This window comes from Eptesicus fuscus, chromosome 20 (genome assembly GCF_027574615.1).
Source record: "Eptesicus fuscus isolate TK198812 chromosome 20, DD_ASM_mEF_20220401, whole genome shotgun sequence".
In the NCBI taxonomy this organism is placed as follows: domain Eukaryota; kingdom Metazoa; phylum Chordata; class Mammalia; order Chiroptera; family Vespertilionidae; genus Eptesicus; species Eptesicus fuscus.
The window spans coordinates 26,046,405-26,072,029 of record NC_072492.1 but is presented as its reverse complement, the minus strand read 5'-3'; the positions used below and the strand labels follow the sequence as shown (position 1 = coordinate 26,072,029).

The window sequence follows — 25,625 nt, the reverse complement described above, 5'->3', positions numbered from 1 at the left end:
ATGCTGATGAGGAAATACCTTTCATGAGCTCTTTCACAAAAGAAGCTGTAAAGAGAAACTGGAAAACATGACAATAGCAGAATCATTTAATTTTCTTACAAATGAACAGATAGTACAGCCCCCTCCAACCCCCCCCCCCAAAAAAAAGAGGGTGGAGGAAAAGGGCAAAAAACAATAAATTTGAATAATTTACAAGCCCCATTTCACAGATTACATAAAACTTTATACCAAACCAACAACATGCGTTCTTCTTCGGAACATTGATCATGATCCCCTTCCCCAAATCATTCTGAAATTCATCTGGGAAAAATGTGCAGAACCCAGCACTTCCTCAGTGACGTAAGAACACGCAGAAAGAAGGCTGTCAGCATTTGTGCGCCTGCAGTCAGAGGACTATCCTAGTCCTGTGCTGTCCGGGATGGTTATCTCAAGCCACCTGTGGCTACTGAGCACCTGAGCTGTGGTTAGTCTGGACAGAAGGTTGGAAGTGGGACATATACACACCAATTTCAAAGACTGAGTAAAGTAACTCATTAATATTTTTAATGTCCATTACATACTGAAATGAGATAGAGGGTCAAACTATTATTAATTACAGCTGTTTCTTTTTCCTTTGTATTATGGCTCCTAGAAACATTTAAATTACACTGGAGGCTCCTATATTTCCATTGGACAGCGCTGGTGTAGAAATACCCCGATTCTCCATCTTCCTGCCCAAATGTCTCTACATTTCCCAATGGAGACTATGCTTTCCTTTGAGATCAGCATCTGCTAGAAGGCTCACCCTGTTGGCCTAGATGCTACAGGTGTTTCCTGATCTGGTTTACATTACTAAAATTTTAATTGTTCATATAAGCAAAATGACTGATCTCTCCTGTTGTAATGTTTTGTTTTTTTCATTCGAAGTTTCAAAACTTTCCCATGAGCCGATCATTTACCCACAGTGGCATTTATCTGGGGAGACGGGACAAGGCACCGTCCTCCTCCTGTGGCTTCAGAGGAGCCATGGCTGAGAGAACCCGGCAGGGGCAAAGCCTGGCTCTGCGAATCAGCTCAGCTCCTTCCAAAACCCACTTTTGACCGTTACCACCTTCCACCTCCAGGGTCAGTCTGCCTCACTGGGTTGTCGTGAGGACCAAGTCTACCTATAAAACAGCAGTGTCCGAAACAGTGAGCACTTCATAACTCTGGCTACTAACTGTTTCATCCTGCCTGTGATGGTTAGAAATACCGCTATGTGGCATAACTGAGGCTGTATGAGGTGTACCAGCACCCTAGAACCCAGCCTCCCATTTCTAGCAGGGCCCCGAGGACCAGAGGGGAGGTCGCTAACACAAGTATCTGAAGTAAGAACATGCTGGGAGCTCGAGCCTCCTCCGCCCAGCATCCCCCTTCCCTCCGGCACCCCAGGCCACCAACCTCTCTCCAGCAGGCTTTTCCCGGGAGTTTTCAAACACACTTCAGCTGTCCCCTGGGTGGTGCACAGGTAATTCATTTAAAGAACAAGTCTAAAAAGTACATGCCAGAACGGTGGAGCTGGACCGCTATAAATCTGTTCCTCCGTAAAAGCAACAAGATTGTCCTACCAGTGGTCGGCAAACTGCGGCTCGCGAGCCACATGCGGCTCTTTGGCCCCTTGAGTGTGGCTCTTCCACAAAATACCACAGCCTGGGTGAGTCTATTTTGAAGAAGTGGCGTTAGAAGAAGTTTAAGTTTAAAAAATTTGGCTCTCAAAAGAAATTTCAATCATTGTACTGTTGATATTTGGCTCTGTTGACTAATGAGTTTGCCGACCACTGTCCTAGCCGGTTTGGCTCAGTGGATAGAAGTCGGCCAGCGGACTGAAAGGTCCCGGGTTTGATTCCAGTCAAGGCAGGTACCTCAGTTGCAGCTCCCAGCCCTGGTCGGGGGCATGCGAGAGGCAACCAATTGATGTGTCTCTCACATTGGTGTTTCTGTCTCTCCCTCTCCCTTCTACTCTCCAAATCAATGGAAAAAATATCCTCAGGTGAGGATTAAAAAAAAAAAAAAAAAGCAACAAGATTACTGGCAAAATGGTCAAAATCAACTTTTCCAGAACCCTGGAAAGTAATCAAAGGCCCACACAACCGGAGAAGTGTTTTCTCAAAGAGTACATGCCTTCAGCAACCTCCAGCGTGTTCAATAAACCATCCCCGAAGGCTCAGCTGAAAGAACCTGAGACACATGGGCAGCCCACCTCCTTCCCCCACTGCTCTCCCCTCTCCCCGGGCCTTTGTCCAGGGATGCCGACTCCATCGCTTGTCACCCAGGAGACATCCCAGAGGAAGCCCCTGGCTTTGGTCTCTGTTCATCCACCTCCCCATCTTCCTCCCTGCACCAAAACTGTGTGGTTCCCTCCATTAAAACCCCTCGATGGCTCCCGAATATAAGTCCAAATCTGCACACCAGGCTTTACAAGCTCTCCCCAAACTGGCTTGAGGTCTCCCGTATTTCCTCGCTGCTCCCGTGGTGAGGGCTGCACAGAAGAGGCCAAGGCCTGCTGTAACACGACTTGGCTGAAGCACACGGATCACTGCCTGAGAGCTCGTGTGGCCCCTCTGCACAGCAGGCCCAGGTCCATGAGTTCACTTCATTGGCACCATTCACCACCTCTTCCTCAGATGAGAGAAGCTGAGGCTTAAACCATGGGTTATCGAAGCTCTGCAGAACTCCTTCAGTGTGAAGGACCCTGGGGCTATCTCAGCTCCCTAGAGACCCCCAGGGGCCTGAGCCTGCCTTTGAGGAGGGACTAGTAAGTCAAGATTTATCATCTGCTCTCGACATGTATGTATATTTTATATCATTCTTAGCACTACATGGTAATAACTTAATAGACCTTTAAGAATGCATAACCAGCCCTGGCCGGTGTTTCTCAGTGGTTAGAGCATCAGCCTACACATAGATGGATCGTGAGTTTGATTCCCAGTCAAGGACATACACTAGGGTTGCGGGTATGCTCCCCACCCCCCGGTCGGGGCACATGCGGGAAGAAACCAGTTGATATGTCTCTCTTACATTGATCTCTCTCTCTCTCTCTCTCTCTCTCTCTCTCTCTCTCTCTGCCCCCCTCCTGCCCTCCCACTCTCTTTGAAAAGCAATGGAAAAAGTATCCTCTGGTGTGGATTAACAAAAGAAGAAAAAAAAGCATAACCAAAGAATTTTGGAAACCGGCACTTTAAACTCAAGCTTGGCTGTTTGAGATACTCACTGGGGAAGCCAGAGGACGCCTGTGGCCACCTTGAGGGGCACGGAGGGAAAGGCCAGGTGGAAGTTTCTGGCTAACCTGTCTTCAAAGAGCCATACCTCTCCAGCCCAACCACCCTACAGCCACCCTCTTTACTCCCCAACCCTTTTCACCATGGAACAAATGAACTCAAGCTCTAGGGTATACAATTCAAGATTTATATAAGCTTAAGTTACTTATTTAAAATTGCACAACGCGGGAGAACAGTTTAAAAAAGAATCAAACACACCACTGCAAGGTAATTCAATGAGCTGCTTTTTTTTTTTTTTTAAACAAATTTGTACAGAAAAAAAAAAAAAAATCCCCGGATCACAATCTATATCATACAGTCACCCTGTTCAGTATTGGGGGCACCACGGGAGCCCCAGCGGAGGAGCTGATGGGAAGCTGGACTGCGGAAGTGGAAAAACCTCGAGTTCCCTTTGTTCTCCAGTGTATTTTGTATAAAATATTACATTTTTAAACACATATTTACATTGTTTGCACAAATAGAAAATGGTTACAAATCACAACCAGGCTTGGCCAGGTAACAAACACTTCCCTTCTCCCGCGGACCAAGGCCAGAGAGAGGTCTGATTGCTTTGTATTTACATATGCATTAAAAAGTCTGCCTTCTTAGACACGTAGGTGAAGTTTATAAAAACTGGGTTAACATCATAAATTCATTTATGTCAGCTGTACAAATAATCAATACCAATTAGTCAGTTCATGTCCTGCTCCCTGAAGAAAGATTTTGAAGCAAAAGAAACCCTCTCAAACAAGCAACACATCCCTTGGCCTGTCTGCTCCAATCAGTTTGGCTTGGGGGCGAGGGGGAGTGGGAAGGAAGAGGAGAGGAATGGGGAGAGGGGGAGAGGGGACAACTGGTTGAGACAGTTTTTCTTCCACATTTTTTTTTAACAGCTTAGAACCAGGTTAACCGACTGGCTTGTTAAACACCATCCTATGGCTTTAAAAAGAACCCACAGCTCCTTCCTTGTCTCAGAGACAAAACACCTTTCTCAACATGACTATAATATTTTTTTGAAGAAAAAAAAAAAGGACTGTCTGAGGAAGACAACATTTGTTATTCTGATGTAAAGTCTTTGCCTTGAGTGTCAAGCCCAATTTCAACAGTGCAATAAAGACTCGAGCGGCTGTGGCAGGGGTCAGAGGCTTGTGTAGTAGCTGTCTACCCACTGAGCAAGTCCTCGCTCCACCAGCGACCGGTTTATCAACACCACCTAGAAAAGAAAGTCCCCTTGAAATCTCTGCCCACGGCACCCAGGGGCCATGTCTCAAGCCAGCACGATGCTCCCTCTTACAGGTCCAGGCGGCCACCGTAGGCAACGGGTGCACTAGTAATGGCGGTGGGGGTGTGACTCATTTTCTGGGCCAAGAGGGGCATTTACTTCTGTATTCTACTGGCATGAGGACAGGCTTTCCGGTGCATTGAGAAATCTAAGCTTTAATACCATGCGATGAGGAGAGGAAAATGCGATGGACAGAAGGTCTAGCAAGGCCCACCGACATTTTGGGCTAAAATTCTCTGTTGTGGGAGCTCTCCTGTGCACTGTAAAATGTTTAGCAGCATCCCTGCCCTTGACCCACTCCCAACTATGTCAACCACAAAGATCTCCAGACATCGCTAAATGCCCCTGGGAGACCCTGGTCTGTAGTTACATCCTCTGATTAGCTCCACGTTGATCATCACTGCTGGCTAGTAACGCAGGGAAATAGGACAGAACTTACTTCATCTCCTACCACACTCCACAGCTGGATCAAAGGAATGCCAGTCGGACTGTAATTTGTCACCTGAAAACAAACAGAAAAACAAGTCTGTTTAGAAGTGACCCCGTGTGCCTCTCTGTGAAGACAGCTAGGCAGCCCAGGGCAGGAACCATAGGAAGGCAGGCAACTGAAAGGTCGGCTCCCAAGAGGCCCAGATGCTGGATGAGTGAGGCCGGTGGGCCCTGCAGAAGCTGGGAGGTTCCTCAGACAGAGCCTGTGCAGCCTGCCCCGCCTCCCCCTCCCCCCGTACCAGCCACACACCTGAGCCAGCAGCGCTGTGTTTCCAGTCATCTCGCTCACAGCTGCATCCGCCTCGGGTGAGAAGTGCTCATCGTCTTCAGGAGAAGGAAAAGCGGCATTTAGACTCTCACTGAGGACAGGTGCTCTTGTCACCTACACACTTCTAGGTGTGTTCCAAGTAAAAGGCCTCACATACTGCCACGGAGCCTGAGCCCTTCACCTGAGAGAGCCACCGGTGTCAAGAAAGCCCAGGTCTCTACACACACTCAGGGTCCCTGCTATGTGCTACCCACCCACATACAGAGGACCAGATGGACAGAAACTCTGCCTTCAATGGAAACATCATCACCACCGCTTATCTGGGGGCTGAGCGGGCTGAGCATGTTGGATACGTTCTTCCACTGAATCAGTTACACCTTACGAGATGGCAGGTGCTACCCTACTTTATAGGTGGGAACATGGAAGACAAAGGCAGAAGGTCAACCAGCTCTGAGAGTGGTGCAGGTGGAATTCAAACCCAGGCAGTGGCCACACAGCCCAATGCGGGCAGTAACTATCGAACAGCAGGCAGGGCACTGAGGCAGCTTTCTTCGTCAGATTATAGAAGGTACATGCAAGAACACACCCAAGGCAAGAGATGGTAAGGAAGTGAGAGGCAGGTTTACGAAGGTCTGGGAATATCTTATGGAGGAGGGAGCCTTTCAGCTGGGCCCGGATAAGTCCTGAGACGGATAGAAATGGAGAAGGCGGCTGGGCATGGGCAAAGTAATAAAGAGAAATAAAACTGAAGACCCTGCCCAGCATTCTAGCCAACAAGACCACAGCCAGGCTGTAGTGCTTCTAAAGCATTTCATTGCTTTATAGAAGAACAAGATTAGATGGGGCAAACCTGGGAGGGAGGAGCATGAAATCAAAGGACTAATAAATATAAAACTCCTGGTCATAAGTAGCTGCTACCTGACCAGAGTCCACATCTCAGTTTCTAGGTTCATGTAATTTCCTTGGCCACTCTGAAAAACAGGTAAAGCCCCATTTTCCAGAGGAGGGAGGTAGGAATCGAGGCTAAGTAACTTGCCCAGGATCACACTGCCAGTCCCCTTCCCTTAGGCAATGTGATCAGTCTAAGACACCACACTGGACAGGTGTGTGGCAGTGTGATCCCCACAGTGCCCCCAGAAACTGAGGCCCAGCTGAGGAGTGCCATTGGCCTCAATGCCTGCCCTCAACCACAGGTGCTAGGACTCTGGGTCTGGACTACATCTGGAAGGCACCTGCAGCAGAAGCCTCTCTAAGTTGGAGGCCCAGGTAAAGTCTAGAGCAGTGAACCTGGAAGGGTGGTCCATGGACCAGCAGTATTAGCCTCACCTGAGAATTTAGAAATACAAGTTCTGAGGTCTCGGCCCAAAGCTATCAATTGATCAGAAACTGACAGTGCCAGCAACCCATGTTAGCATAAGCCCTCCAGGTGAAAATGAGGCTCTCAAAGAAAAAGACCTACTCTCAACTGCCCCTCCCCCCCCCCACCCACACACACACACACCCTGCCAGAAGCCCACACCTGTTACCTGACAGGGGCATCACGCTATCCAGAAGGACTTCTGCTCCCTGGAAAGGCAGGGTCACAAAGTCAGACCTAGAGCAACAAGAAAGGAACACATTGAACATGGCCCGAAGGCCGACTCTACTCCAGGCTGGTAGTTATCTTCTGTTAGTGCCATGAGCCCAGCAGCCCAGGGTGAAGGAGAGCAGATACTCATGATGGGCAACAGATACCCATGATGGCTCAGCCCCCATACACCTGAAGGCAGGCTGCCAGTTCTGCCACAAGCCTGACCTCAGAGGGTCTTCTTGCATCAAACTCCTAAAAAAAAGCCTGCTTTGCTTTTGCCCTATGATACTCAGGGGAATTCTTCTAAGACAGGCCTATCTGGTTTAGTTTGGCTGAGGTGAGCGATGGAGTTTGTTTATATCAGACTGCTAAAGCAGAGCAGATAGCAGGAAGAATTAACCCGTGTCCCAGGCTTAGTAGAACTGAGCCAACCAACAGAAATCCGTCCCCTCCTAAGCAGGGTATGCGCCTGTGCGAGGAGCCTGGACTCACCGGATTTGCCGGAGCACGTCTACTTTCACTCTCTTATATCCCCCGTAGTCCACATAGCGAATCTCGACTTCGTTTGTCTCCTCGTAGGAGGCCACCACTTGGGCTCGCCACCAAGCACCATCCGCACCAGGGGCTGCACAGATGACTGTTACTGCAGGGAAGGAGAGAGCTGTGGGCAAGCCTGGCCCAGGCCAGGGCACCAAGGGCTGCCCAGTCAATGCTACCCACCTGCCCACATCCCTTCCCAGAGGCCTGCACCTCCAAGTTGCAGGGAACCGGAATGGGAAGGAGTCCCTGAAGCCTCCCCAGAGCCTAAGACTGGCCAACAGAAGCACCTGGATGTGGGACATTCAGCCTAGCAGGGAGCCATCCAAAAATCATCCAGACCAAAAGCACTCACCTACATCCATGTACTCTGAAACTTACTGGAGCCTCAGATGGACACAGATGAACCAGAATAAAAAATAAAATACAGCCCAGCCAGTGTGGCTCAGTAATTGAGCATCGACCTATGAACCAGGAGGTCACAGTTCGATTCCCGGTCAGGGCATATGCCCCAGTTGTGGGCTCGATCCCCAGTGTGGGAAGAGCAGAAGGCAGCTGATCAATGGTTCTCTCTCATCATTGATGTTTCTATCTCTCTCTCTCCCTCTCCCTTCCTCTCTGAAATCAATAGAAATATATTTTAAGAAAAACAAAACAAAAAACTCCACTCCACACCATGGCTCCATCAGCCAGTACAAACAGCAGCTTGTGCTAGCCAAGCAACTGAGTACTCCATGCCAACAGCAAGAAGTCAGAAATGCTGGTCCATGAAGGACCCAAGGAGCAGAATAGGCCACCCCCCAAACTCTTCCCTGGCCTGGCTCCTGCCGACCTTCAGGGCAGCACTTACTTTCTACCGGGGTGGGCAAGGTGGGGATTCCAGGCTGAGAGTAGCAGAGGTACATTTGCTGGTCCAGGCTGCGCAGTGCATGGAAGGTAGGGTGCGTGTGCTGCTGCACAAACAGGTGCCCCGCATTGACCTGGTTGACCACGATCACTTCCACAGTGATGCCATCTGGGAGCATGAGCTGTGGAGAGGGGAGGGGTAGCAGGCACTTCAGTAATCCTTCTCTTCTCATGTTTGGGTCAAGCCATGAGGTCCCAAGACAAGTCTCTGAACTGGCACCTCTTTGAAAAAAGCATGGCAACCAGCTGGCAGGGTTTCGAGGAAAACTACTTGAGCATGCAAGTGCTTAGACACCACTATGGCCCTTGCCTTGCTGTACCATGAGTAACCACTAGAGGCGACCTCACACAGGGCTGGACAGGGAGGATCCCAGGAGCAGGCTCTGGAGGTGGTGCTGGGCCTCCCCCTGACCTGACCAAGGTCCACTGGCCAGATCTCCTCATCCCCCACCTCCAGCATTCTTGTGAGTCTGTAAGATCCCAGGAAGGCCAAAGGGAATGAAGCAGCCACTGAGAGCAAGGTGCCAAGGTGGATAGGCCCTCAAGCCCCTCAGCTAGCTCCTCTGGGCCTGCAGCTGACCCCAGGAGCTTATGGTTTGACAGCATCTCTCTACCTTTCTGTCAGCAAGGGTTCACTGTCAAAGTCTGCAACAGTCTGAGTCATATTTGCTCTTCTCTAGGCTCCACAGACATCCTCCCAACTCATTCCCACACCGGGATTTGGAATGTAGGGTTGCTCTGTGGCCAGGCCCCACCTTAAAGGCCCTGAAGAGGCCAAGACTAGTCTCTGAAAGAACTGTCCTCACATACTAGCTTTCCCGATGCTAAGCTACAGAAACCATCCTGGTGCTGTGGACACAGCAGCTCATCTTGTCCATCCTCCATCCAGGTGGCACAAGAGGCTTGGCTGAGAGTCCTGGCCTCCACCCCTCCAGTCCCACTAAGCCACCCAGAGAACAAGGGAAGGAAGCCACACCAACCACTCAATTATCTAAAAATAAAGAGTGGGTCTGGGGCCAAGCCTCCTGAGGAAAACACTGATTCAGAAGTGAAGGGTGGAGTGAGGTTCAGCCCACTCCCAAATATCCACGGGAAAGGAAAAAAAAGGGCAGCATCCCTTCCCCCAAGGCACAAGGGTCTCTGGAGGGGGCAAGATACAGAACCAAGAAGTCCACTGTCCTAAACAAAAGCCAGGCAGGCAATTTTCTTGAGGCAGCATATTCAGGTCATGTGTGAAATGCAGTCCAGCCACGTGTGTCATAGTGACGTGCTGGTCAGTGAGAGACTGTATAGACCAGTGATGGGCAACCTTTTGAGCTTGGTGTGCCAAACTTCGCCAAAAAACTGAGCATAACTCGGGTAGTGTGTCACTTTGAGGAAAAAACATTATTTCGCAAATGTTTCATCCTCAGGAGCAGCAAATGTTTCATCCTCGGCATGCGGCCGCCTCAACGGCTGCCTGTCATCAGAAATGGCTACGCGTGTCAGTGCTGACACGCGTGTCATAGATTCGCCATCACTGGTATAGATAATGCTGGTGTCTCACACAGCCCAGGTGTAGTAGGCTATACCAACTAGGTTTGTGTGGTTATAACTCTGTGTTCACTCCAACAACAATAACAATCCTTCTAGGACGAATCCCTGTCACTAGGTGGCACATGACTGTAGCCTCAGTAAGATGAGGCCCAAATAGGGGGGAGGTACACTGTAGGACATGAGTGACAAGCCCCAGAGATTCTGCAATTGCCCAGGACACAGGGACCCCTGAGATGTCAGCTCCTTCTCTTGCCCAACTCTCAGGGCAACCTCCAAAGAGCCACATGGATTCCTGGGCCTGGTGGGGGTTACTGCTTCTCCTTTATACTCTAGGTACCTCCTGGGAAGCGGGATGGGGAAGGGAATCCTTCATCAGGGCCACCACTAGATTTGCCTTAACTAAGGGAAAGCCCATCTTGAGCCCTCAGCTGGGGCCTCATCCAGACACTGCTCCAGCTTCAAGGAGTTCCACACCAGCGTGGACCCGCCTAGTTTCCTGGGTGGACTACAGTCCTTTCTAGGCAAATGCCTTGAACATAAAGAGTGCCCAGGTGGCAGAGCCAGGGGAGAGTGGTCCTTCCAATCAGGGACTAAGAGGCCTCTGGCTAAGACTTCCCCAGAGGACACAGGCTAGAAGCAGAACAGACCAGTGGAGGCCAGAGGCATCAATGAGCTCTTGGCCATGGTCTTGGGAGTTTCTTGTTGGGGGAAAGGGATGCAAGAAGTCCTGGTCCCCCAGGAGCATGCTCACCCAGGAAGTCATTGGAAGAGAAGGCAGTGCCAGTGAAGGCAGGGGGGGAGCGTAGATATTGGTGAGGTTCAGTTCCTTGAACTTCTTCCCAATCAAGTTCAGCGCCTTGTCTACATGATGCTGAGAGCCTAAGAGAAGGAGGAAGGAGGAAGGAGGAGTCACAGCAGGTAAGACAAACAGAGCAAAACCACACCCCATTCCACAGGAATTCTCCTGGAGTTCAAGTGTGCCTTTAAGGTGTTAAATTTTGCCTCAGAAAGAAAGGCATCTAAAGGGGCTTGAAACCCACTGACCTTCTATGTGGCAGATCTGGACATTCTGGGTGTAAGGCAGGGCGGAGATGTAGATCTTGGCACCAGATGTCTGCTTCAGAAAACTCACATACCGCCCCTGCTTGCCAATTAGCCGACCAACTAAGTGCTGAGAAAAAGAGTTAGTTAATGGGAAACCAATTCCTCCAAAACCATTCCCAAAGACCTACCTTTGTTTTTCACAAGGTCAAACTCAAACATATTATCTGTTAACATGTCAGCACTCCTTTCTCTGGCACTATTCTAAGCACTTGCATTTACTCACAATACCTATTAAATGGATACCTTTTTAATCTCCATTTACAGATGAGGAAAACAAGCCCAGAGAGGCTAAGTAACTCACCCAACATCACACAGCTACTAAGCAGCTGCACTGCAAGTCTGGCTCCAGGACTCAGCAGTTCCCATTTCATCCCCGACAATGTGGTCTGAATTCAGAAAGCTGCAAAGGCAGCATTTTCTTCTCCCGGATCCAGACTATGAGATGTTTCAGCACAAGGGTGGATTTACAACTCTTCCACCTCCTCAGGTCTACTCAGGACCAAAGATAAAGAGTCTCGATTTGAAAATAAAGGTCTAACAAAGACCCTTTGGGCTCCTGCTGCCAACTGACAGCAGGCTGGCATCTTCAGAGCCTGTAGCTCACAGAATGCCCAGCACACCAGAGTTCAAGGCAGAAAGAAGCAGCCAAACTTAGCCATGACATAAGAAGCTCTGAATCACTCCCTAACAACCCCACCCCCATGGAGCTACTAGGGGCCTGGTCCCTCAGTATGCCTTTTGCAGCCAATGAAGGAGAAGAGGGCACGGTGGTTATCAGGATCACTGGGGGAGCAAACAACTGAGAGAGCCAGTACCATGAGTCTGAGCTGCCCACCTGACCCCGAGTTCAAAGCCAGCGAAGTCTCCACACGGCAGGAAGCTAAATGCCCCCAGAGAATGAAGTGGGCCAATTATTTCTGAGCCCCAGAGATAAACATCAAGACCGAGCTAATAAGTTGTAAGTCAGAATAGCAAGAAGCTAGAAACCACTTAAGCACCCCGGAATTGGGGAGTAGTGAAGTAAATTGACATTCACACAATGAATAATGCAGTTAAAATTACATTTTCAAAGAGTAGCACAGGAAAATTAAATTGTTAAATATTTAAAAGCATTAATTAAAGCAACATAATCTCAGTTGTGTTTAAAAACCACAGGGTACATACAAGACGAGAAGGAAATAAACCTTCCCAGTCATTCTCGGGGGTAGGATTAGAGTTGATTTTTATTTTCTTTATACATTTCTATACTTCTCAAGTTTTCTAAAATATGGATTTATGCTATGCTCAATTACAAAATACTTTGCATTGGAAAGCGTGGGCAGAGCACAGTGAAGGACTCCTTGCTGGCCCATGTCCTCTATCTGGTTTTGCTAGCCATCTCCAAGCAGATCGGAGCTCCGGGACACACAAAAAAACCCAGGGGAGGTTAGAGGCCTGAAGTTAGAAGAGGACAAGAATAGGATACTCGCAAGGCAGCTGGAGAAATTCCATTTTGCAGGAATTTCTTTGAACCTTGGCAAAGCAGAGCACTCCCTTTCCCCTCAGCCTTGGGCTCACGAGGGAGCCGCCACTCCAGGTTGACTGTCCCTCCCCTGAATCCCACACCCAAGCCCAATGAACCTGGGAACTTTGAGTTTGCAACTCTTACCTTTGGCACCTCAATCTCCCAGATGATGAGGTCGACCTTCTTAGGATTAGAGCCTGCCTGGGCATTCTGGAAACCGTCAGTCTTCCTGAGTCCACAGCAGCCATCCACTGAATCCATGCTGTTCCCGTCTGAGCCTGCAGGGGAGGAAGCAGCATGCACAGACACCCAGACACCAGCTCAGAGCAATTAATAACGCACAACTCCCAAACTCACATTCCTGGGAGGCCCAAGGCCCCCGTCCCCCGCCCCCTCCTCAAGCTTGGCAGGTGACTGTCAACTGGAAGTCTAGAAGGCTCAGAACAACCCCAATGAAAGGAGGGCTGGGGGTGTAGATACACCTAATTTTAGCTTGTCATTTACAGTCCAACTTGCTTAATTGGCAGCCACACCCAGCCACAGCTGCTGGAGCAGACAAGTGGTGAACTGGGAAGAAAGACACTGGCCCAGGAAGGGGGAGTCCTGAGGGTGGGGGAGGGGATGGGCCAACAGGTTCACATGTTTCTAGGAGCCAGATATTAGATGCAGGCCTCCCCCGAGACCAACTGGTCACAGCCAGTCCACACCCTTCTGACAATGCCAGCCCCTCAGACCAAGGGTCCCTAGGTCCCAAGGCCCCTGGCCTAGGCTCACAGTCAGTGGCCTTCAGCCAAGTAGAGCTAGAAAAAGTCCCCTGGCGCTGGTATGTCTGAAGACCCCATTCTTATTCCCCATCAGGGCCCTGCCAAAAGTGGACACAGGAATGAGGCCCTCCTTTTCCCCTGCTTAGGCCCGACTTGTGCAACTCAGAATGCTCTTCTGAGCTCATGGCGGGTCTCTAATGCCCTGGTCCAAAGACTGAGCTAAAGCTCACTCCCAAAAGGACAGGGTGGGCAGCAGGAGCCTAGCATTGACTTGGGCTGCTCCACTCTTGACCAAGAGTGTGCCAAAGGGACCATCAGAGAAAAACAGAGGGCCAAACCCACTTAAGTGGCTCTCATTTAAATATGGACAACTCTATTGCCAGAAATAGAGGGCTCCTGAGATTCTACTAATTAGGTTATCTTGCACTGGTTTCTCCAGACCCTGGGCATAATCCCCTGTACTGTCTGGATACAAAGGAGTAAAGCTTAGGAGATTCACTCCCAGCTAAGTCACCATCAAAGTGACCTCCTCCTCCCTTAACACAGGGTGGGGGAGGTGATGGGCCAACAGGTCCACATGGCCCCTGGAGCCAGATATTAGATGCAGGCCTCCCCGGAGAACAACTGGTCACAGCCAGTCCATACCCTTCTGATAATGCCAGCCCCAGCCTCTACCTGACAGAGCAGGACTGGATGGTACCTTCCACCCCTATGACACTCAGAGGTGGCTCAGACCACGCCAGGACTCTAGCAGGCTTCACTCAAAGGCCAGCTTCCAGCTTTCTCACGCACAAGGCAGGGCTACCATGAGAATGGAGGTGGGTCGGTAAGACACAGCCTGGTACTTGGCACAACTGAGTGCTCAGTGATTGGCACTACCAGGCTTCTATCTACCATCCCCAATGTCCCCACACATCACCATGCTCAGTCACAGCCTCCTCTTTCATGAGGCCTAAACTCGGAAGCCTTCTGCATAGCTATTATCAATCTAGAATTGGCATGACAAGGCCAGAGGGCTTGTTAATTAACCTGAGGGGCAAGAGGCAAAGGGAAACCCCTTTATTTTTAAGGTTTTCCACCCATTTTAAAATGCCTTAAAAAAACAACAACAACAAAAAAAAACCTTTTAACATCCCTAAAGTTAGAGTGCATCTTACAGTCTCTGGCCTTCTATATTCATGATCGGCAGCATTTTTTTTTCTTTCCGAGGTACATAAAAAACAGTAGTGTCATAATCAATAGCATCTTAGAGGTGGTAAAATGTAATGTGTGGTACACACCAGGAGCTGCTCAAAGTGCTGAATTCCAAAGAAAGAGTCCCAACCTGCCTCAAGGTGACATGATAGGAAAAGGTTCCAGGGCAAGACAGTCAGAGGCCCGGAGGGGAATGCCTCTTCCCAAGAGATCAATGAAAATGCCCCAGGGTAGCTGCAAAAACAGGGTCAGGAGCTGCTGACCTGGAAGTTAGCGGTCTCAACTGTCTACGCTGGGGTCAGCACTCGAAAAAACCCAGTGGGCACTTCATTACCCGAGTGCCCGTCTTTCCCGGGGGTGGACCTGCAGCTGCACAGAAAGAAAATGGCTGAGGCGCTCTGCAAAGGGTGACAGCAACACGCAGCAGAGTGCGAGCCTCCCACAAGTATGCAAAGCTGGGGCCAGTCTCTGGGCACTTACCAGGAAAGAGCTTCTGAAGAAGGAAAGCAGGTGAAGACATGGGAACAAGCACATGGTTAAAAGGAAATAAACCATTAAAAAAAAAGCTCACACCTACTCTCAGTACTCAAGGGAATTAAAGCTAAGGAGGCCTCTCTCCATTAAAAAAAACAAAACAACATTAACAGGTTAGGGTTTAAAAGAGAAAAAGAGGCACACTTAGGTTAATCGGTCAACCCAACCCAACTTTGACCTGATTTTGTCAGATGGGCTAGGCAAGGTCACTGGCTGCCAAAACAAGTTACAAATCCCATGGCTTTGGGTTTAAGGCAGCCTACATTTTCAGTTACCCACCAGCTCTCCACTGTGCCCTTTCTGCACGCCGATTGGGACACAGAAGTAGCAGAGAGAGAGGCAGCCTTTCCTACTACATAAAGGGAGACCCCTGTCCTCCGAGTGAGGAATACCCAAGACCCTCCTACCTCCCGAATGATCTGCTTCCGCATCCATGGTCCATCCATCCTCAGTCCCCAAGTCTGACAACTCCTCCTTCAGCACCCCGTTGCTGAAGGGCACAGTACTTTGTGGCAGTGGTGAGGTGGTAGCCTTGTCCCTAGGGCTTGAGTTGGTCTCTGTACAAGAGTCTTCTAGCCCTGAAGTGCTGACGGAATCTGAGCACTGCCCGGAGGAGGATTCTGAAGGGACATCCTGGCTATTGTCAGACATGCAGGTGACACAGCCAGCATCTTCCACCAGGACGCTTGTGTTGTCCTGCGACTCTCCGAGGGGGGCGGCTGGTGGTGGGCAGGGGGCCAGGGCGATGTGGTGCACAGAGTTCTTTGGCTTCGTGTCCTTGGTGGGGCTGGACAGAGGGCTGGTCAGGCAGCTCACATAGGTCTTTGGTGGTGGTGGCAGGTCCTCTGCTGGCAGGCCTGGCAAGGGGAAGGCAGCATCCGACGGGCCTAAGGCTGACTTCAACGGGTCCAAAGCTGACTCCAATGGGTCCAAGACTGCCTTCGCTGTGGCCACCTCCATTGTGGCCTGAGTGGGCTCCAAGGCATCTTGCCCAAGGGCAGTTTTCTGGCAGATTGGGGCACACCTCTCCTCCTTCTGCCCTTGGAGCTGACCGGCTGAGGCCTGATATATGCAACCTGCCATATTGCCCATGGTGGTGGCGAGCACTTCTTCAGTTGCATCCAAGATCACTTTGGAGATGATCTGGTAGGCAGCTTGCTCAATCTCCTCATTTTTATCCAAGATCTCCTCATTTTTATCTAAGGACTCCTCTTTGCTCAATTTTCCATCCCAGACTCGGCCACCTCGGACACAGGGTGCCAGTGTTTCATCATCCTTGGCCTGCTCCACATGAGCCAATTCATTAAAGCTACTCATCAACTTCCCTGCTGTGTCCCCCTCCACCTGAGGCAGGCTGCTCTTCCTTTCCTCTCCCCCTCCTCCAAAGGGAGTCATGCTGGGCGCCTTGATGCTCTGTAATGCAGAGCCACGCTCCAGGGACAACACACCTTCTTCTAGCCCACTTTCTCCCAACACTGCGTCGCCAGTGCCTTCAGCCCCCATCTCTCTTGCCTTCTCTGCAGGGTCATGCTTCTCTGTGGGAGCTGCAGACTGACCTTGCTGGCCCCACCCTGCCTCGTGCCTGCACACCTCGGTGGCTTCGTGGGGGAACTGAATAGCCTTTGGGGATGCAAGAGCACACTCTAGAGGAACAGGCTTGGCTTCATCACCTGTCTGGGCTGGTTCCACCCTTGCACTATCATCTCTGCATGTTCCTGGTCGAACTCTCGTGTCTGTGGTGTTAGACAGGCTGCCTGAGGACTCTGATCTACGACAGGCTGGATGTGACCGCAGCAAGGCCGGGGGCTCTGTGGAAGGTTTGTACACAGTGGCCAGCTCCTCTTCTGCTGGTTGTGTGACACTGGGGGGTGTGGACACTACTGCACGACAGGCATCTTCCACAGGGGCCAGTTCCTCGATGGCAGGGCCAGCCCTCAGCTCCACAGCACTAGCCTCCACCTGTTTGTCACGGCTGCTGACATGCTCTTTTTTACGAGAGAAAAACCACCACCAGCCAAGGAGTGCTAGCATTCCAGGCAATGCCAAAGGGAAAAGTGAACGGAACTGGATGGCCATCCTGGAGGCTTAGTTACACCTGGGAACAGAAGGAGAAAGAGATGCCATGAGAGCCTGGTAAGAGGTTCCTGATGTGACTGCACAGGAAAGACAATAGACAGGCGACAGCAGAGTTGTTGGCTCTCCCTTTCCCTGCCCCTGAAGGGATCACCACCCCTTCACACCATGACTCTGGGTGAGCCACTGGAAGTGGATGGGCAAAAAGAGACACCCCCTTCTGCTCCCTCATCCACACACACGCCCTTGATACAAGCTACTGCAGAGTCTCGACTTTATCCTGTAGACCAGTGGTCGGCAAACTCATTAGTCAACAGAGCCGCAGTTTGCCGACCACTGCTGTAGACAATAGAGAACCAGCATAGGTGGAAAAGGCAGACATACCAAACTGTGTTTGCAGGTGATTTGGGGAGCAGGAGAAACAGTATATGGAGCAAAAGGGACCTGGAGACCTAGGTCAGTTAAAGCCAGGAAAGGAGAAATGATCATGGCCTAGAAGAAGGCAGAAGATGACAGGTATGAGGATTAGTTTAGATATATAGTAAGTGCTTTGCAGAGCAGGATGAGCTCTCATTAGAGGTATGTAACAGACTTATTGAGAATGCTTGTATTCAGTGTCTCCCATGCAAGCAAATTTTATTCTGTATGCAAAAATTGTAAGTCTCCTTAAAACCTCAAATCCTTCATTGATATGATGAATTACACCTTAATTTGGATTTGTGCTTAATTGTAAATGCTTTACCAACTCTTACTGGTTGTATCTACTTATCTAAATGTTTTCTGGCAAAAGCAGAGCATACAGCTCCCCAAGTGAGCCTGATGATCAGCAGAGGCTGGAAACACTGCTCCAGGACTTTGCATCTCAGAGCACAGTCTGTGGACCAGAAGCATCGAGCATAACCAGGGAACCTGCTGGAAATACAGTATCTCAGTCCCTTTCCAGACCTACTGTACTGTACGCTGCATAACAACCCTCCAAGAAGATTTACAAGCACGTTTGTGAAGGTGCTAGGAAAAGTGTTTCTCTAAATTATAGGGGTGGGCAGGTCATCTCCAGAAAGTCCCTCATTTTTAAGGAAAACCTTCCTGCTAATATGTGAAGATGAAGCAATGAGACTGGAAAGTACAAAACAGAGCTAAGCAGCAGCCCCGGCTCAGAAGGCGCTGTATTATACCCTCCAGGTGGAAAGCTTCAATAATGCTGTCTAATAGCTTAAGATTCAAATGAGGAACCTCACTAGATACTTGTCTTGCATCACCTAATCTTCAACAACCTGGTTTGGAATATATTACCATCTTAAAGATTTAAAGAACTCAAGGTTAGAGGAGAAACCAAGATGGCGGCATAGGTAAACACCTAAACTGCTGCCTCGCATAACAATTTCAAAACTACAACTAAAAGATAAAATGGACATCATCCAGAACCACAGGAAGGCTGGCTGAGTGGAAATTCTACAACTAGAAGAAAAGAGAAAAGCACACTGAGACTCAGAAGAGCTGCAGAAGGCCAAGGTACAGAGATGCGCGCATGGAGAGGATTGGCAAATGAGTACGCGGCCGGCGAGCTTTCTCAAGCTGGAGGGAGACAAAAGCTCCCGACTGCACTGAACTCCAGTTCCATGCAAGACTCTGGGGACCCAGACTCATACGGGGAGAAACTGGACTGTCAGGAAAGAGAAAAGCACACTGAGACTCAGAGGAGCTGCAGAAGGCAGAGGTACTGAGGTGCGCGCGCAGAGAGGGCGGACAACTGAGTACACGGCTGGCTTTCTCAGTGTGCTCCCTCTTTTTGAGAGGGAGACAAAAGCTCCCAACTGCTCTGAACTCCAGTTCCAGGTGAGACTATGGGGACCAAGACTCATTTGGGGAGAAACTGGACTGTCTGGCAGCGGGCGAAACTCGATGGCTTTCTCTCAGAGGTGCTTGCAGCGATTACCGCAGGACACTGAGACCCAGGGGCCTCTTAGGGCAGGGCTGACAGGAAGCCAATGCTGTCTGCTCTGCCCTGAGACTCCGCCCCATCCAAGCTGAGCACAGAGGCTTCTGCAAGTCTTGTCTCATAAGGGTGTCTCCAGCACAGAAGTTTTCCCAACATAGACACAGCTGATCCTCACAGCCAATTGGCCTGGAGGTCAATTCCTCCCAGTGATACCAACAACAATCAAGGCTTAACTACAACAAGACTATGCACACAGCCCACAAAGGGGTGCACCAAGAGTGTCCACCTCAGGTAACTAGTGAGGCTGAGCCACTGGGCCTATAGGACACCTAGCATACAAAGCCACTCTATCAACTCAGGGAAGCAGCCAAAATGTGGAGACAAAGAAACAGGTCACAAATGAAAGAAATGGAGGAAAGCAAATGATTGGATATAGAGTTCAAAACCACAGTTATAACGTTTTTCAAGAATTTTCTAGAAAAGGCCGATAAATTTAGCGAGACTCTTGAGGAAATGAAAAAAGGCCAACTAGAAATTAAGCATACACTGACTGAAATAAAAATATACAGAGATCCAACAGCAGACTAGAGGATAGCAAATATCAAGTCAAAGATTTGAAATACAAAGAAGCAAAAAACACCCAACTGGAAAAGAAAAAAGAAAAAAGAACCCAAAAATATGAAGATAGTGTAAGGAGCCTCTGGGACAACTTCAAGCGTACCAACATCCGAATTATGGGGGTGCCAGAAGAAGAGAGAGAGCAAGATACTGAAAACCTATTTGAAGAAATAATGACAGAAAACTTCTGGAAGCACAGAGAACCCCAAACAAAAGGAATCCAAAGAGGACCACACCAGGACACATCATAATTAAAATGCCAAGAGCAAAAGACAAAGAGAATATTAAAAGCAGCAAGAGAAAAACAGTTACCTACCTACAAGGGAGTACCCATAATAGTCAGCTGATTTCTCAACAGAAACTATGCAGGCCAGACGGGAGTGGCAAGAAATATTCAAAGTGATGAATAGCAAGAATCTACAACCAAGAGTACTCTACCCAGCAAAGCTATCATTCAGAATTGAAGGTCAGATAAAGAGCTTCACAGATAAGAAAAAGCTAAAGGAGTTCATCACCACCAAATCAGTATTATATAAAATGCTGAAAGGTATTCTTTAAGAAGAGGAAAAAGAAGAAAAAGGTAAAGATAAAAATTATGAACAACAAATACATATCTATCTACAAGTGAATCTAAAAATCAAGTGAATAAAAAATCTGATGAACAGAATAAACTGGTGAATATAATAGAATCAGGGGCATAGAAAGGGAGTGGACTGACAATTCTCGTGGGGGGTGCAGGAAGAGACTGGACAAAAATCGTACACCTATGGATGAGGACAGTAGGGGTGTGATAGTAAGGGCAGAGGGTGGGGTGGGAACCGGGTGGAGGGGAGCTATGGGGGGAAAAAGAGGAACAATTGTAATAATCTAAACAATTAAGATTTATTAAATAAAAATTTTTTTAAAAAAGAACTCAAGGTTATACAGTTAAGGGAATGGGACTCAGGTTCTTCTCCACATTAAATCCGGAATCCACTAATTAATGGATCTGTGGGGATAAGACATTTTATGGGCCAAGGAAAGGGGACGTTTGTACTGCTCTTAAAACCTTATGACCATACCCTAAGACCCCCCAATTCCCACACCTGGAATCTTTTCTTAAAAAAAAAAATTAAAAATCTGCATAGGCAGAAGTCTATATTAAGAATATTCACCCGAGTATCATTTGAAACAAAAACTCATAGGAAAAATTGCTAAATTTATTGTAGAATCTAGGGACAAATCACTGTTAGAGAAGGAAGCTGACTTTATGTACTGACTTGGAAAAACTGCTGTGATGCCAAAAATAAAAGCTGTAGACCACCATGTGCGTGTGAGGTCTGTGTCCATATAATCATCCCATGAAAAAAAAAACTGGGATCCTATTGAAAATGGATAGTCTTCCTTCTTTTTGGGAAGAGAGTTTTTTTTAATAATTTCTCAGTGGTTCTCCAATTTGGCTGCCCATTAGCACCACTTGGGATGCTTTTAAAATCCCAAGATGGCACCCAAATCAATTAAATCAGAATCTCTGAGGGAAAGATCCAGGCACCAAGTTTGTTAACCGAGGTGACTCCAACATGCAGTCAAGTTGGAAAATCTCTGTTTTGTTAACAACTTGCACACACCCAAAAAGTGTTAGATTATGGGATATTTGCTTTGTGTCCGTCGTTCACATAAAAATAATAATATTTGAGAAGGAAAAGAGGCTATGGGGGAAGGGTGCTCTCAGGAAAAAGTAGTATACAAGAGACATAGCCTATTGTCGGGAGATTAAGTCCCACCCAACAGGTCACATGCAACAGAAAGTGGGGCTGGGGTCTGAACTTGGATTTTCTTCTTGTCAGTAAATTTAAGTATCTGATTCCTTATTAACTAGACAATCCTATTTCGGCAGGCTGTATAGTTATGAGTCCCATAGTGTTCTAGCAATTCTCTGATCTCAGAAAAAAGATTAAATGGAAAGGGGTAGACAGGAAGAAAAAGAATCCTATGTCTTAACAACCCATAGGTGGCAGTCTCCCATTTTACACAGGAAGGGCCCAAGGCCATAAACTCAAATTGGGGTGTGTGTGAGTAAGGGGGGTAGTTGTTATCCAAGACACAGAACTGCCTCTCAAAACACTGGGATACCCCCCCACACACACACACACACACACACACACACACTGAAACTAAAAGTTGAACCAAGGGGTCCAGCAGTTGATTCCACCCCACCACTGGAGATTGAAGAAACTGGCTGTAAGGCATACATACATTACAGCCTGGCTTTGGTCCTGAATCCCAGGAGATCCACACCACATCCCAGACCCTGGCCTGCCATGTCACTGGCCTCCCCCCACTTCATGTTTTCTGCTCCCAGTCCTAGTTCACGCTCAACACAGAACCAGCTGCCTGGGGCCACTATACATATTTCCTGCCTGCTGCTCTGTAGCTCAGAGACACCGCTACCACTCACCCACCTACTCCTCCCTGCCCAGCTTGTTCCCAGAGACTGAGGCTCTAAGCCCCCAGACCTACCATCTACAGCCTGCTAATTACAGCTTAGGAAACTTTCTGTACCATTTCCAAGCCAGACACCCCTGTTGTTGTGCCAGGAGGGCCTCCTAGAAAGCATTTAATACTGCTATCCTAGTGCCATGTTGCCCAACCCACAGATTTCTGACAAGATCCTACATGGGTCCCCAGTGCCCACCATTCACATGCTGGACTAGAGCTGAGAGACCTTCCCTCTGCTGAGGAACCAGAAGCCAGTTGCCACTATTCTTCTAGGCAAAGCCCTCCTCTCCACGACTGCCTCTAGGGACAGAAACTGCTCTGGACTGGAATTGAAGTGCTCTGGGCACTTGAGATAAGAGGTAAGAGATCCAAGAGGGGATGAAATGGTTTATTTTTCCCTTGCCACTAGGGGATTGTGATTAGATATGAGCTTCTCCACCAAACACAGAGCCAAGAGCCCTTGGAATAAGCAGCCCACACCACCCAAAGGTGATGTGAGAGCCTAGTTGGGTTTCACTGAAGGCACCTCACAGGGAGCTCCTGGTGACTGAAGCCCCACTTCCTGCCCGTCAAATAAAATCCCTCAGTTCCTTACCCCCCTTCAGTTCCTAGAGTCCTACCCTAGCCAATCTCACCTCACTCAGACTTCTCTGAATTGGTAAGGTGCCATTTTCCCTGACTTATGTGAACACAGAGTCCTGGACTTGTGGCGCAGGATGTACCAACCTTTCCTGAATTCTCAGACAGGGCTGCCCCATGTGCACGCACACGTTTCAGCCGTACGAGGCTCTCTGGTACCTTCCTTCCCAAACAGACTCCTGAGTTGCTCTCTCTGCCCTCTCTCTCTTTTAAACCTGTACCTCTCAAAAATGTAAGTGGCATTTAACAGTGAGGATCTAAAAGCCTTCACACTCACAAGTAAACTGAATGAAGGTGGCTGCCTCCCTCCCCCACTCCTGAGGCCCAGGCCTCTCAGGCAGGCCTGCCCCCGTCAGGGAAAAGGATGCAGAGCCTGGGCTTTGGTTTGGTGGGGAGGATACGTGGCCAGTTTGAATCTGTTGGAATGAAATAGCTGCCTGCTTATTTTTAGCAGGTCCATTTATCCGCAAATAGATGCACACTGGCTGGCTGCCCAGTGGTCACACAGAGCTGAGGACAGGCACGTGTCACGGCCCCGTAAGACCTTAGTGCCCACCTACTCACTCCAGGTTCTGAAAGGATTCCTTCTTTCTCCCAGAGGAACCTGCAGCTTCTCAAAACAGCTTACCTCTGGAGAAGTAATTGCTTCACTCCCAACCCCAATGACCAGCTGGGGCATTGCAACCTAGGGCCTTCTGCTAAACAAGAAAACAAATCTCTGGGAATGGTACAAAGAGTGTTGGTCCCAGTGAGTCAGCCTATTTGTCTGCAGTTATTATGGAAAAAGAGCTGCAGGTAATTAATCAATGGGAAGTCCACCATAAAAATAAGAGCTTAGGTGCCAAGAGTCTCATAAGTCCAGTCTGAGTTTGGTCTGGTCAGTGAAGTCACATCCACTCTGTGTTCTGAATGGGCTTTTACACAGGGGTGGGCAAAGGTACGCTTTCATGAAAATAATACAATAATAAATAAATAATAATACAAAAATAAGCTCTGTGTTCTGCATACTCACAAGTGTAAACCTACTTTTGCCAACCCCGTCTGACTAAAATGGAACATTTCTTCCATTATTCCAGGGTTATGTGTTCACCAACAGAAGGAAGCTCAAGACACTCCATCTCCTGAGAGCTTCTTGCCGAGGCGGGTAGGCGCTTTTCCCCTTGAAGGGGGTCTTCTAAAGACAGGGAATGACCCAGAACCTAAAGCCCAGCACTTGCTGCCACTGCATTGGGAGAATAACATCAGGCTGTGGACCAGACCAAGGCTCCTCCCTCCCTCCCCACAACCCTAATACCATGCCCCTCACTTGCAACCCTCGAGTTTGCTGGAGGAAGACAAGAGTGCCTTTTGGGTTGCATTAACCCAATTTCTCATCAGGTTGAGGATATGCACATACATTCAAATGTGTTTAAGTGTCAGCAAGAAAAAGCTTCTGACCACCAGAAGCTCACAATCCAGATGGAAGAGCCAGTGTCTCACTCACACATACACACATATCAGCACCACGCTGAGCCCGGTTGCAAAACAGGCAAAGAGGACCCAAGGAAGGTTGTCTCGAAGGCCAGAATTCCCTTAGGTTGCAATGGTGGGTTAATGGCATCAATTAAGGTTCTAAACCCAATGTATCTTTGGGAGTGAGAGCAGAACAAGTCCTGGGAGCAGAGGCTTAAGAGCTGGCCAGGGGCCAGACAAAGGGAGTCTGACCTTTACTGTCAACGCAATGGGCAGTTGCGACATGGCCAAAGCAGAGCAGGTCACAAGAGGCAAAGGCCTGGCTAATCCCCAAGTGGCAACTGAAGTCCAATATTGGCAGCCACTTAGTCACAGGGAGCTACTGAGCACTTGAAATGTGACCAGTGTGACTGAGGAACTGAATTTTAAATTATATTTAGTGTCAATTTACTTTAAATAGCTATATACAACTGGTGCTACCTAGTGGACAACACAGTGCTAGAGGATGTTCCCGGAAGACCTGAAGGAAACACAAGAGCTGCATAAATGCTGAGAAAGCTAGTGCCTACCTTGCTGGGCAATGTTTGGTCCTGCCGCTGAGGGTGGGGAACGATGGCAAGCTGGGTCACTCACCCTCAGCAGCATGGCTGGGGCCAGGAATCAGAGTGCTGGAGCCATGCCTCTGGTGTGTTGGTCTCAGCCCAGTCTCGGTGTTCACAGGGTTGTTACCTTCATCCTTAGGGTGCGTGAGTGAGCTGTGATTCATGTTGGCACCCTAAAGATTCCAAATTAGCTCACAGTGGGGCTGTGAGGTCCTCCTGCCAGGGCTGTCCCCCACACCCTTCATTGTGATGGCCACAGAGCAGCCCGGTCAGCCACCCTCCCGGTTCTGGATCACAGAACACTCCACGGCCTGTTCTCCAAGAGACTGGAGGCTTCACACAACAATGTCTGGATGGGCAGGCCTACTCAATAAAGCCTTTTCCAACCAAAATGGAAACCAGAGCCTGGTACCAAGAATTCCAAGTAAGTAGAGTCAAAAGTGAAAAATCCCATCTCTGAACATCGTCTCCAATTAAGAGCTCTTCCTCCTCCAGTTCAATTAAAAATTAAACTCCCAGTTTGGAGAAGTTGGTTAAAGAGGAAACCACACAAGTGTGAACTACCCAGCCTCCCTCCTTCTCTGCTGACCACTCATGGCAGGTCCAGTCTCATTAGGCTTCAAATGATAAAGGGAAAAAAATCAGCACCTCCTACAAAGGTCTTTCCATTACTTCATTTGGGGGCTAGGGTTATGGGTTAAGCTTTTTTTACTATGGTGATAAAGCAGGTGCCACCAGTGTTCCTGGGTACACAGAGTTCCTGCCCATGACCACAGAGCACTACACAAGACTACCCAAAAGGTATGACAATCTGATCAGACAATAAGCTTATCTAAAAGCTAATAAAGATGACATGTGACT

At 48.8% G+C, this 25,625-nt stretch overlaps 1 protein-coding gene across 1 annotated transcript; it reads right to left on the bottom strand.

Moving 5' to 3' along the window:
• Window positions 1-4,313: 4,313 nt before the first annotated feature.
• On the bottom strand, window positions 4,314-24,916 carry AKAP1 (A-kinase anchoring protein 1). Its single transcript, XM_028154777.2, has 11 exons — window positions 24,732-24,916; window positions 15,371-17,058; window positions 12,616-12,749; window positions 10,908-11,034; window positions 10,615-10,742; window positions 8,272-8,449; window positions 7,377-7,527; window positions 6,841-6,908; window positions 5,297-5,370; window positions 4,997-5,059; window positions 4,314-4,488 (listed from the first exon to the last, which is right to left on the bottom strand). Exons 2-11 carry the CDS (start codon window positions 17,037-17,039, stop codon window positions 4,414-4,416), a joined length of 2,667 nt encoding a protein of 888 aa, XP_028010578.2. The 5' UTR covers window positions 17,040-17,058; window positions 24,732-24,916; the 3' UTR covers window positions 4,314-4,413.
• Window positions 24,917-25,625: the final 709 nt, after the last annotated feature.

Coding starts and splice junctions, on each gene's coding strand:
- AKAP1 (XM_028154777.2), bottom strand. CDS start 17,039: ATGGCCATCCAGTTCCGTTCACTTTTCCCTTTGGCATTGCCTGGAATG. Junction 10,743..10,907: donor CCAGATCTGCCACATAGAAG/GTCAGTGGGTTT, acceptor TCCTTCTCTTAG/GCTCTCAGCATCATGTAGAC. Junction 7,528..8,271: donor CTTGCCCACCCCGGTAGAAA/GTAAGTGCTGCC, acceptor CCTTCCCTGCAG/TAACAGTCATCTGTGCAGCC.